The sequence below is a fragment of the Phyllobates terribilis genome, unplaced genomic scaffold, assembly GCF_046119375.1.
Source record: "Phyllobates terribilis strain yellow unplaced genomic scaffold, ASM4611937v1 Scaffold_3__8_contigs__length_932513732, whole genome shotgun sequence".
Classification (NCBI taxonomy): Eukaryota; Metazoa; Chordata; class Amphibia; order Anura; family Dendrobatidae; genus Phyllobates; species Phyllobates terribilis.
Window position 1 is genome coordinate 684,078,847 of NW_027362763.1, and position 13,550 is coordinate 684,092,396.

Genomic DNA, 13,550 nt, shown 5'->3' on the forward strand with positions numbered 1-13,550 from the left:
AACATGGGAACTTACTGGGATGTCCTGAATAAATTTTGGCTCATGAGCTTGAATCTTGGGGACCCCTTTGTACTGATGATTATTGTTTTTGAGCCTTGAAGTTTGAACTTGCAGCTCCACAAAGCAAATATATCAGAACAAAAATAATTTTGGAAACTTTACAAGATTCCCCACCACTAATATCCATAGCTAAATCAATGATCTTTTTACAGATCTGCTGAAAATCGTATCATGATGCACAAAATCTACATCTTCCTCCTCTTCATGGTGTTGATTTTGCCGTCGCTCGGCCTGACCAGGTTTGTATTTTGTCTTTTGTTAGCACTTAGCTGCAGCATGACTCCAAGAGCCACAAACACCTTGTCATGGCACCAGACCAAAAATTTCAGTGTCTTTATTTTCCAGCTTGGATGTCTTCTTTCGATGGCTGTTTGACAAATCTTTGGACACGAATGGTCAGATCAGACTGGAGTGAGTATGGAGGATTACCGGAACCTGTAACGCTGATGTTATACATCGCCATTTTGGCCAGTCTTCTGCAATGTGACCAATAGATCATTAATTTCTTGTGGCTTCCATCTTTTAGATGCGTCTTCCTACCGGATCAAGGTGCCTTCTTTGTCAACTACGTCATTGCCTCTGCATTTGTAGGGAATGGGATGGAGCTGCTGCGTCTTCCAGGCCTCATCTTGTACACCATACGAATGATAATGGCCAAGTCTGCTGCCGAGAGACGGAGCATAAAGCAGGTACTTGTCTAAAAATGGCTTCTCTCACAATGACTATCCCTCACCATATGCCCTTTTGGGGTATATGGACATTTAGAGGGGAGTAGATTCCCCTCTATGAACAGAAGAGTCTCCATGTAAAAACCGTCCAGCTGGAGAGAACCTGGCATGTCCTTGCATGACCTTATGGTCATTCCAGGGGTAACACCTGGCTCAGCCCTATTCACACTAATGGAGCTGAGCTGCAATACTGGACATAACATATGCACTGGTGTGGTGCTGTTTAACGAAAAATGCAGCAAGCACGGTTTGCCAGTCTTGTGACCATTGCTCAATAAGGTACAACCCTCGGCAAAAATTATGGAATCACCGGGCTCGGAGGATGTTCATTCAGTTGTTTAATGTTGTTGAAAAAAAGCAGATCACAGACATGGCACAAAACTAAAGTCATTTCAAATGGCAATTTTAGGGCTTTAAGACACACTAAAAGAAATCAAGATAAAAAATGTGGTACTCAGTAAGGGTAATTTTTTTCAGACCAAGCAGAGGGTAATAAATTAATGAATCATGAAAAACAAACACACAAAACAACACTCCAATACATCACTAGTATTTTGTTGCACCACCTCTGGCTTTAATAACAGCTTGCAGTCTCTGAGGCATGGACTTAATGAGTGACAAACAGTACTCGTCATCAATCTGGCTCCAACTTTCTCTGATTGCTGTTGCCAGATCAGCTTTGCAGGTTGGAGCCTTGTCATGGACCATTTTCTTCAACTTCCACCAAAGATTTTCAATTGGATTGAGATCCGAACTATTTGCAGGCCATGACATTGACCTTATGTGTGTTCTTTCAAAGAATGTTTTCACAGTTTTTGCTCTATGGCAGGATGCATTATCATCTTGAAAAATGATGTCATCATCCCCAAACATCCTTTCAATTGATGGGATAAGAAAACTGTCCAAAATATCAATGTAAACTTGGGCATGTATTGAAGATGTAATAACAGCCATCTCCCCAGTGCCTTTACCTGACATGCAGCCTCATATCATCAATGACTGTGGAAATTTTCATGTTCTCTTCATGCAGTCATCTTTATAAATCTCATTGGAACAGCACCAAACAAAAGTTTCAGCATCATCACATTGCCGAATGCTGATTCACGATTCATCACTGAATATGACTTTCATCCAGTCATCCACAGTCCATGATTACTTTTCGTTAGCCCATTGTAACCTTGTTTTTTTCTGTTTAGGTGTTAATGATGGCTTATGTTTAGCTTTTCTGTATGTAAATCCCATTTCCTTTAGGCGGTTTCTTACAGTTCGGTCACAGACTTTGACTCCAGTTTCCTCCCATGCGTTCCTCATTTGTTTTGTTGTGCATTTCCTGTTTTGGAGACATATTGCTTTAAGTTTCCGGTCTTGATGCTTTGATGTCTTCCTTTGTCTACCAGTATGTTTGCCCTTAACAACCTTCCCATGTTGTTTGTGTTTGGTCCAGATTTTAGACACAGCTGACTGTGAACAACCAACATCTTTTGCAACATTGCGTGACGATTTACCTTCTTTTAAGAGTTTGATAATCTTCTCCTTTGTTTCAATTGACATCTCTCATGTTGGAGCCATGATTCATGTCAGTCCACTTGGTGCAACAGCTCTCTAAGGTGTGATCACTCCTTTTTAGATGCAGACTAATGAGCAGATCTAATTTGATGCAGGTCTTAGTTTTGGAAATGAAAATTTACAGGGTGATTCCATAATTTTTTCCTCAGAATTGAGTGATTCCATAATTTTTTCCCTCTGCTTGGTCTGAAAAACATTACCCTTACTGAGTACCACATTTTTAATCTTGATTTCTTTTAGTGTTTCTTAAAGCCCTAAAGTTGCCATTTGAAATTACTTTAGTTTTGTGCCATGTCTGTGATCTGCTTTTTTTCAACAACATTAAACAACTGAATGAACATCCTCCGAGCCCGGTGATTCCATAATTTTTGCCAGGGGTTGTATAAGATTGATAATAAAGATGCAGATGAGTGCCCAATTTTCATGTACGGCTTCTTGTCTCCTGTTCTGTAGCATCAGGCCTATGAATACCAGTTTGGAGCCATGTATGCCAATCTGTTGTGCGTGTTCTCAGTTATCACAGCTTACAGTATCACCTGTCCCATCATTGTGCCTTTTGGTAAGTCACACCATGATTTTTATGGCAAATAGACACCATAGATGAGGATGATCAACTTGGCGCCACTTCGATGAGCCATGTGGCCATTATTTTTGCAAAAGTTAGAACAGAAAGTTCAGCCATATTTGTTATCGGTTTTTGAGAAGCCAGTCTAAAAATGACAAAAGATATGGCCTCACGTCCTGCTGTCAATTTGCAAATTTGGCTGTAACCATGGGGAAAAAAATTGCCAATCTCTCTAAACCCTCATTCACAAATTCTATTTTTCCACTTACGAGAAGAACGGACCGACTATTATGCTCAGATTGGGGTCCGAGTGTCATCCATTTTTCTCTTATGTAGAGAGAAAAAAAAGTGGAAATCTGACTTGTGAATGATGCCTTAGGATACAAAATATCTTTTTTTTTTTTTTTTTTTTGGAAATGTTTTTCATTGGCCTCCAGCTGTCTTAGATACTTATGTATGGAGAATTTTTGTTCTAAATCTTTAGGAGATCCCATCAATGTCGGATCCTTGGGTTACAACAAACATTGCGACCACCAATACAGTGAAAGCATTCTGCCACTTCAGCCTCTGTCGACAGCACTTTTTGCAAGGGCAAATAGTCCCTGTACAATAAAAGAACATTTTTTTATTTTTTGCAGCCAAAAATCATGGCACAATACAACAGAAAACACAACAAAAAGAACCGTAAAACAGTATAATAACGGAGCCTCCTCTCCTCTTCATCCACTTCTGCTCATAGAGATGAGTGCAGGAGGATAGAAGGGGAATGTACAGCTGCTCAGTCCTCTTTAGGATTAGGTAGGGCATGTTATCGACACTCTGCCCAATCATTTATGGGATGCTCAGGGCTCGGTTGACTGTTTACCTCAAGCAAAATTTAAAAAAATTAAAAAATCACCCAGAATTAGTTGTGAAAAAGTATGTTTAAGGTAAAAAAAATGTAAATATTTTAAACGATAGGTCATTATCTGACAATTTATTGTAAATTCACTTCTTTGTCTTCCACAGTTTACTTTGCTAAAACTACAGAAACAGGTAATTAATCTGTGTGCTCATTAGTTATATTCCTGTTTTTCCTCCCCAGGATTGATCTACATGCTGCTGAAACACATAGTGGACAGACACAACCTGTATTACGCTTATCTGCCAACCAAACTGGACAGGAAGATCCACTTTGCCGCTGTGAACCAGTCTCTGGCGGCACCAATACTGTGCATCATGTGGTTGTTTTTCTTCTCTCTTCTTCGGATGGGTAAAAAGCTTTTATCATATTTTTTTTTTGTGTGTGTTCTGTTTCACATAATATACAAGCAAAGCCAATTGCATCACGTCACAACATTTTATTATATAGGCTGTGTATTTTGTATTCTGCACTGCACTTGTAGGAAGGCTTGGACTGGCCCACCAGAGAACAGGAGAATTCACCGGTGGGCCCCCCATGTAGAATTGGGCTCTCCACTGCACCTTTGAGAAGTATTTGGCACAATATACACTGCACAAAAAAATAAAGAGAACACTTAAATAACAGAATATAACTCCAAGTACATCAAACTTCTGTGAAATCAAACTGTCCACTTAGGAAGCAACACTGATTGACAATCAATTTCACATGCTGTTGTGCAAATGGAATAGACAATAGATGGAAATTATTGGCAATTATCAAGACACCCTCAATAAAGGAGTGATTCTGCAGGTGGGGACCACAGACTACATCTCAGTACCAATGCTTTCTGGCTGATGTTTTGGTCACTTTTGAATGTTGGTTGTGCTTTCACACTCGTGGTAACATGAGACGGACTCTACAACCCACAGAAGTTGCTCAGGTAGTGCAGCTCATCCAGGATAGCACATCAATGCGAGCTGTGACAAGAAGGTTTGCTGTGTCTGTCAGCGTAGTGTCCGGAGGCTGGAGGCGCTACCAGGAGACAGGCCAGTACACCAGGAGACGTGGAGGGGGCCATAGGAGGGCAACAACCCAGCAGCAGGACCGCTACCTCCGCCTTTGTGCAAGGAGGAACAGGAGGAGCACTGCCAGAGCCACCTTCAAAATGACCTCCAGCAGGCCACAAATGTGCATGTGTCTGCACAAACGGTTAGAAACCAACTCCATGAGGGTGGTATGAGGGCCCAACGTCCAGAGATGGGGGTTGTGCTCACAGCCCAACACCGTGCAGGATGCTTGGCATTTGCCACAGAACACCAGGATTGGCAAAGTCGCCACTGGCGCCCTGTGCTCTTCACAGATGAAAGCAGGTTCACACTGAGCACATGTGGCAGACGTGACAGAGTCTGGAGACGCCGTGGAGAGCTATCTGCTGCCTGCAACATCCTTCAGCATGACCGGTTTGGCAGTGGGTCAGTAATGATGTGGGGTGGCATTTCTTTGGAGCCCTCTATGTGCTCGCCAGAGGTAGCCTGACTGCCATTAGGTACCGAGATGAGATCCTCAGACCCCTTGTGAGACCATATGTTGGTGCGGTTGGCCCTGGGTTCCTCCTAATGCAGGACAATGCCAGACCTCATGTGGCTGGAGTGTGTCAGCAGTTCCTGCAAGATGAAGGCATTGAAGCTATGGACTGGCCGGCCCGTTCCCCAGACCTGAATGCGATTGAGCACATCTGGGACATCATGTCTCGCTCCATCCACCAACGTCACGTTGCACCACAGACTGTCCAGGAGTTGGCGGATGCTTTAGTCCAGGTCTGGGAGGAGATCCCACAGGAGACCATCTGCAACCTCATCAGGAGCATGCTCGGGCGTTGTAGGGAGGTCATACAGGCATGTGGAGGCCACACACAATACTGAGACTCATTTTGACTTGTTTTAAGGACATTACATCAAAGTTGGATCAGCCTGTAGGGTGTTTTTCCACTTTAATTTTGGGGGTGACTCCAAATCCAGGCCTCCATTGGTTAATAAAGTTGATTTCCATTGATGATTTTTGTGTGATTTTGTTGTCAGCACATTCAACTTTGTACAGAACAAAGTATTCAATGAGAATATTTCATTCATTCAGATCTAGGATGTGGTATTTCAGTGTTCCCTTTATTTTTTTGAGCAGTGTATTTGTTTCACTATGTACAGAAAAAGGGCATCATCTCAACATTCATTTAACAACCTACCCCATTTATTATTATATAGAAATATAGGCAAATTTGTGAATAAGGGTAATGAGATATTTGCTGTTACTGGAGGGTCCTTGAAACCCCAGTCCAGCTCTGGTTGTAGGGGATGGGTTCTAGAATTTAAGTGGATCTCTGAAGCTTTATCTGTGGCGATCAGCTGATCACCAAGCTGACATTAATTTTAAAAGCAGCTGTCCTATTAAGAACTTATATATTCCTAATTATTTTTTTTTTAAATAGGTTTTAAAGGTGCCACACTTTTCACTCTGATCATTATGCTAATAACTATCCTGCTCCTTATCTCGTACACTTGCTTTGGCTGCTTCAAACATCTCAGCCCTTTTAATTACAAGGTAAGTGAGTCATGTGTCTGTAAAGTTATGTTCACACATGAGGCTTTCAAAAACTGCAAGTATTTCAGACTCGGGAAAAACTTTTTTTTCAGTTTTTCCTGAAGCTGTTTTGAATTAGTTTTCTTTTTTTTCCAGAACTGCTTTCTGCAGACTTTTAATTTTGACAGCAGATTTCATCAGGATCTGTTTCAAGGAAAAGACATACATTTTTTTTCCCCATTAGGTGGTTTTCAAAATTTTCAAGTCCTTTTAAGGGGGAAAAAAAAAACTTAACAAAAAATTCTCAAATGAATAGCAAAGAGCTATTTTTTCACATACCCCCAAGCTTTTTCTTGGGGGTATGTGCACATGGAAGTGTTTTTTTGCAGAATTTTCAAAACCGAAATTGAACAAAAGTTCTTTGAGGAGGATTTGAAGAGTTTCTGTTCAGTTTCCGCTCTAAAAACATCAATTTCTGCTAATGGCATCAGCAGTGAAAAAAAAAATCCTCATCAGTTTTTCAATGGGGAGCAAATGGACATCCCATTTTAAAGGGAATGTTTCCTGTATGTAATTTCAGTCTCATGAATGAGACACCGTTCTGAAGAAGAAAAAAATAATGAATTTGTTCTTTTGTATTTTGTTCATTTTTTATGTACAAACATTTTTTTTTGGGGGGTGTCAGCCATATAATAGCGCTGATTTACAAAATTTGGCACAACAAAGGTACACCAAATTGTGGCACAATTTACATGCAGAGGGGAGCTGCATACAGAGGTTAATCTATCCGTACAGTAGTATTATCCTGCCTTGTGCACAGTACAATAGATGACTCTGCTCAATCAGTCTAAAGTGAACTGCCAAAAATTAGTAAAAATATCACCTTGGCTCGCTCTTCAAAGACAGAACTTCCATCCTGATTTTGCCTTGGTTTGACAGTTATGCAGATTATTTTTTATTAATTAAATAGATTATGAAATATATTCCAGTTTTTAATTTATCTCACAAGTCTAGATAAAGACCTCCCATCCCCAATTTGTTATAAACAAATTGAAGTTTTTTTTTTTTATTCTTCAGATACTTGAATCCATTCCCGGAACAGAGACTCCAATCGAAGGAGAAATCCCACGTAAATCTCCTGTGAGTATATTGTTAAAGATGAAGTATAGGGACCGGCCCTCGGACAGTTTTTCTCAGCTCCTCTTCTATAGTGAGAGACCTGTCAATCACATGAAACAGCGCTTGAAAGAGCCAGCGAGAAGTGGTGCCGGACTAGTCATGGCCAGCGAGGGGTGGTGACGGACTAGTCATGGCCAGCGAGGGGTGGTGCCGGACTACTAGTCATGGCCAGCGAGGGGTGGTGCCGGACTACTAGTCATGGCCAGCGAGGGGTGGTGCCGGACTACTAGTCATGGCCAGCGAGGGGTGGTGCCGGACTACTAGTAATGGCCAGCGAGGGGTGGTGCCGGACTACTAGTAATGGCCAGCGAGGGGTGGTGCCGGACTACTAGTAATGGCCAGCGAGGGGTGGTGCCGGACTACTAGTCATGGCCAGCGAGGGGTGGTGCCGGACTACTAGTCATGGCCAGCGAGGGGTGGTGCCGGACTACTAGTCATGGCCAGCGAGGGGTGGTGCCGGACTACTAGTCATGGCCAGCGAGGGGTGGTGCCGGACTACTAGTCATGGCCAGCGAGGGGTGGTGCCGGACTAGTCATGTCTCTGCCTATGGCCCTCAGCCATATTTTTAAAGAATATATTTTTCTGTGTTTAGTGTTCCTTTAAACAGATGCCATACATTGGTATCTGTCACCCACAGTGCCCCATAAAAAGCGATGTACATGCTAAATATACATCACAAAATTAGATAACAGTCTTAGAACTGTTAATTATGTGGTATGAATAAGATTTTAACTTTATCTATAGGTCGTTTAAAATTCCTAGAAAATTCCAAGATCCCATCCCAATATGTAGTAGGTGTAATAATATTAGCAAATACCTCCAATTAGAAATGTCATATAGTTCTGATTCACTATGTCGCTTACCCCAGGTGCAGGGCATTGCAGTAGCTAATACCTAAGCTCCTGCAATGCTCTGCACATGGGGTAAGTTACATAGCGAATCAGAAGAACTATACTACATTTCTAATTGGAGGTATTTGCTAATATTATTACACCTACTACATATTGGGATGGGATCTTGGAGATGGCAATGCTCCTTTTAAGTTTTCCACTCTCTAATACAATGTTTGTATTTTCAGAATTATGTCCCCAGTGTATTGATGACCTCACAATCTGAGAGCACTAAACTGGAAACGGATCCCCATTCATCATACGGAGCTATGGAAGAGACTGAGACTGCAACTAGCACAGATGAGGATCATCACGTATCGTGGGACGTCCCTGAATCCTAATGTAGTGCTTGATTTTATGTCAATCGGAGGCCAAGCCCAGTGCAAAACCTGTAGATTAACGCTACCTTCTGTATCATGTTCCTGCAGAGGAAAATAGGCTGCTATGATGGGAGCCTCTATGAACAAGAATTGCTGCAAATAGTAGGAATCATGCAATGCCACATTTCTCCTGCAGGGACCGCCAGTGGTTTCAGCTGACAGATCATAGGGTCCTTAGTTGGAGGAGTCATCTAAAGAGGGCAGCCCCAACGAAAGCCGACCTCACTGGGTGTCATCCACATAAAGACTGATGGGCACTCACCATCTGCCGAACGCTCACAATGCACTATCCACAGGTCCCGGATCTTAGTACGAGGTCCACAGAACGTCTTGCTGGTTTCAAGACCGTGTTCACAATATGCCGCCATCGTCGTTAGTTTTCTCCTGCGGTGCTGCACTGTCCATCCTTCACTTGTTATCCTGACAATTTTTCACCTAATTTTTTTATTTTTTTTTGCGCAATATGGATTCACTGCCACAAATTGTGACCACGGAGGATGCGAGGATATGTTATGACCCATCTCTGGTATCTGTAGACCCACACAGCTATTTTCCATCACAAATGGTGCCAAATGTTGGTTGTAAAATTTCTGAACTCCCATGCAAGTGAATGGTAAGAACTGCATGTGTGCAACCATCCCTCCATTCTTGTCGGCGTGCGACGGACCCTCATTCCCAAAACAGAAGCCAGTCACAATAGTGGGACACACAAATGTTGGATGTTTATGACCTAACCCGACATAAAAGTCTCAGATGTCTGGTTTCAAAGTAAATTGGCCCACAAAAAAATGATATCCCCTGACATTCCAGCACTACTTCTCCCAGGTCTGAAGTGGGGATATCCCATTTACAGCATAGGACCACTGCTGCCAATCTCTGGACTCGTCGGTCATGCTGAGATAGGAAAAAAGGAAGCGATATTGTCTGGGTGCTGAAGTTAAGGAGACATGCCAATAAGCCAGGTCCAGGTACAGGAGACTTTTGATTTGCTACGCGTTTCAAGGATGGTCCGTCCTTTTCATCAGGCATATGGACCGTCCTTGAAATGCGTAGCAAATCAAAAGTTTCTGGTATCTGGACCTGGCTTGTCGGCGTGTCTCCCTCCTCATGCAATACATCAGCCTGATCGATACACACATCGGGCGCCTTTCTTCGTTTTTTCCACTTGTTGAGATAGACAGAACAAGTCTGCTGAGCTGAGTGATTGTCTGCAGCGGTTTATATGCTGTAGACATGATATCGGCATGGAGCTGCAGTAGGTATCTAAGGTTCATTGTGGTCAAACCACTTAAGTCTATTTAAAGGACTTTATCCGATGTATGTGATTAATGACTGGATATGCCACAAATGTTCTATGGATGCGAGTCCAAAAGTTCCCAAAAATTGCATGATGTATTACAAATATATTCTGCCCTAGAAGTATTGAAGAAATTATCTCTGACATGCAGCACTGGAGGAAGCACTATATGGCGGCTCGCTGTGTTCTGCCATATGCACAGAGTCTCAGATCTAAATTGTTAAAATATAAATCATATTACAGCTGTAAGCCCAAGGTCAATGTGGAGAGTAACCCTCTGTGGAGAGTAATGCTCTGTGTTTGGGTCCTCAACGGCAATTCATTCATCTCTTGTTTTCCATGAGGCGGTAGACGACCCCCGGGGACGGTCTTTCATCTACATGATATATTTCCAACATGCTGCCGCAGCTTTAAAAGATCCTGAGTTCACAGAATTATTGCCAAAGACTTGTACATATAGTTTTGTCTTATTGTAATATACAGATGTTTATCATTTTATAATTATGTAAATTAAAAAGAATAAAATTTAGTTTTTGTGTGTAAATCATGCTTGTCTTATTTTGTTCAATTCCTGCTATGCTGGGGACACATGGCTACAGACTGAAAGGGAATGTGTCACCAGAAAGTAACCTATTGAATAAGCCAAGATTTTATGCTCAATATTGTGAAGATCTGAGGTTGTGGGTTGTAATAATCACCTAAGTTGGTTAACGATGCCACAATATTTTATTTCTTGCATCCAAGGTTTTACAACAACTCCAGGTAAATGGTCAACATACATTGCCCCCAGTCCACAAGATCTCCTCCACGGGGCGGTAGTTCCCCTGCCTTTGTACCAGGCGATACTCACTGTCTCCCAACTTTTGGTTGGCCCACAGATTTCGTATCTCCAGCCAGTATAGTCTGTATTCACATTCTACACTCTTCCAGACGACAGATAAAATGATAGAAGCACCTTAGTCCTTAAAAAAGAAGTAGTCCTTAAGAAAGTTCATCAAATCCCGACGACAGATCCCACAACTGTAGCACCTTTATCCAGCCCAATCGGCAACCGATCTCCAAACTCCATAGACCATCGATCCATGGGATCAGCCAAGAATGTATTGCCTTGGGTATAACAGAGGAAGAACTGCCCAGTGTTAGTACATTAGCGGGTCTTCTAGAGGAAAGCAGTAGGGGGCCCAGGACAGGGGCTTTTTACCACTCTCAGGCCGATGAGCACACGTATGGCCCCGATGTCAGAGGGAACAAGTATACACATTTTTTTACATGAAATTGGTAACCCCAGACCTCTCAAAACTAGCAAACTGCCAGAAAGGCTATTCTAAAAATTTACCATCAGCGGAAAGGGAGGCACTTGATAAACTGTCCACAAACCAAGACTTTCTTTAAATCGTTTCACAAGGGGGGCAATCTTGTTACCCTTGATCATATAATATTCAAGAAGATGTGCTTTGATATCCTACAGGATGGCTCAACTTATGCTATATTGCGAAGACCTCACTGGTAGATTTGGGAGGAAACTAGAGGACAATTTCATTGAGGTATTTAATCTAAAACTCATTTCAAAAAATAAACTTGACTTTTTATGCAAGTTAAGTATGCTTTGACATCTGTGTTTTACTCACTCCCAAAGATACATAAAGGGCTTACGCCATGCAAGGGTCGCCCTATCGTGTTTGGCATTGACTCAGAACTGTGGCATCTACCTAGACAAAATCCTTAGAACATTTGTGATGTCCCTACCATCTTATAAATACCTCAGATTTATTACAATAGCTTGAAGACCTCACAATTGTGGAGGTGCTTTATAGTAGCATTCCTCATGAACATGGTATAAAAGTGACAAATTATTTTCTTAATTCTAGAGGTATCCATTTGTGTGGTCACAATCGATTCATCTCTGGGCTTCTTGATTTCGTACTGGACCATACCTACTTCCAATTCAATGGCAATTTTTACCACCAGCCCAGGGGCACTGCGATGGGGAGCCCATGCATGTTCCTGGGCTGGTGGGAAGATACCATCGTTTTTAGAGAGGCTGATGTCCTCTGGTGGAGTCCCCATATCATCTTTTGGGGACGTTATATTGACAATGTCCTATTGCTCTGGTCAGGAGATTTTGTATCTTTTACCAAATTCATAGAGGACCTGATTAATACAATAGGACTGAGATTTACATCTGAGATTAATCATACCAGTATTAACTTTCTGGACATTACGATTCAAAGCTAGAAACAAGGACATTTCATAGACCAACATCAACTAATAATCTACTACACTGGGGGAGCCATCATCCATATAATTTAACCCATTTACACCCCCCAGTGTGGTTTGTACGTTAATGACCAGGCCAATTTTTACAATTCTGACCACTTTCACTTTATGAGGTAAGAACTCTGGAACGCTTCAACGAATCCCGCTGATTGAGTCTGTTTTTTTGTGGCATATTGTACTGGATGATAGTGGTAAATTTTTTTCAATATCACTTGCGTTTATTTGTGAAAAAAATGGAAATTTGGTGAAAATTTTGAAAATGGCAATTTTCAAACTTTGAATTTTCATGCCCTTCAATCGGAGAGATTTATCACACAAAAGAGTTAATAAATAACATTTCCCACATGTCTACTTTACATCAGCACAATTTTGGAAACAAATTTTTTTTTGTTAGGGAGGGTTAAAAGTTGACCAGTAATTTCTCATTTTTACAACAAAATTTACAAAACCATTTCTTTTAGGGTCCTTGTCACATTTGAAGTCATTTTGAGGGGTCTTTATGACAGAAAATACCCAAAAGTGACACCATTCTAAAAACTGCACCCCTCAAGGTGCTCAAAACCACATTCATGAAGTTTATTGACCCTTCAATTAGTTGAACCTGAAAGGAAAAAATTAACATTTAACTTTTTTTCACTAAAATTTTACTTTAGACCCCAATTATTTTTATTTTCAGGAGGGTAACAGGAGAAATTGGAAACCAAAAGTTGTTGTGCAATTTCTCCTGAGTACGCTGATACCCCATATGTGGGGAAAAGCCATTGTTTGGGCACTCGGAAGGGAAGGAACGCCATTTGACGTTTTCAATGCATAACTCGCTGGAGTTGACAGCGGACCCCCGTTGCGTTTGGAGAGCTCCTGATGTGCCTAAACAGTGGAAACCCCCCACAAGTGACCCCATTTTGGAAACTAGACCCCTGAAGGAACTTATTTAGATGTATGGTGAGCACTTTGAACCCCCAAGTGTTTTGCAAAAGTTTATGACGTAGAGCCATGAAAAAAAAAAAAAAAAAATTCCACAAAAAACAATCTTTAAGCCGCAATTTTTTTTTTTTTCATGAGGGTACCGGGAGAAATTGGACACCAAAACTTGGTGTGCAATTTCTCCTGAGTATGCTGATACACCATATGTGGGGGAAAGCCATTGTTT

At 41.6% G+C, this 13,550-nt stretch overlaps 1 protein-coding gene across 1 annotated transcript in view; it reads left to right on the forward strand.

Annotated features, from left to right (window-relative positions):
• Positions 1-10,667, forward strand: part of TMEM63A (transmembrane protein 63A) — a 67,078-nt gene extending 56,411 nt beyond the window's left edge. The window contains exons 16-23 of the mRNA XM_073671847.1: positions 213-299; positions 406-471; positions 587-749; positions 2,808-2,913; positions 4,004-4,171; positions 6,285-6,397; positions 7,454-7,516; positions 8,635-10,667. Of these exons, the coding sequence (XP_073527948.1) occupies positions 213-299; positions 406-471; positions 587-749; positions 2,808-2,913; positions 4,004-4,171; positions 6,285-6,397; positions 7,454-7,516; positions 8,635-8,787 (919 nt within the window). The 3' untranslated portion in view covers positions 8,788-10,667. The remainder of the gene's footprint in view (positions 1-212; positions 300-405; positions 472-586; positions 750-2,807; positions 2,914-4,003; positions 4,172-6,284; positions 6,398-7,453; positions 7,517-8,634) is intronic.
• Positions 10,668-13,550: the final 2,883 nt, after the last annotated feature.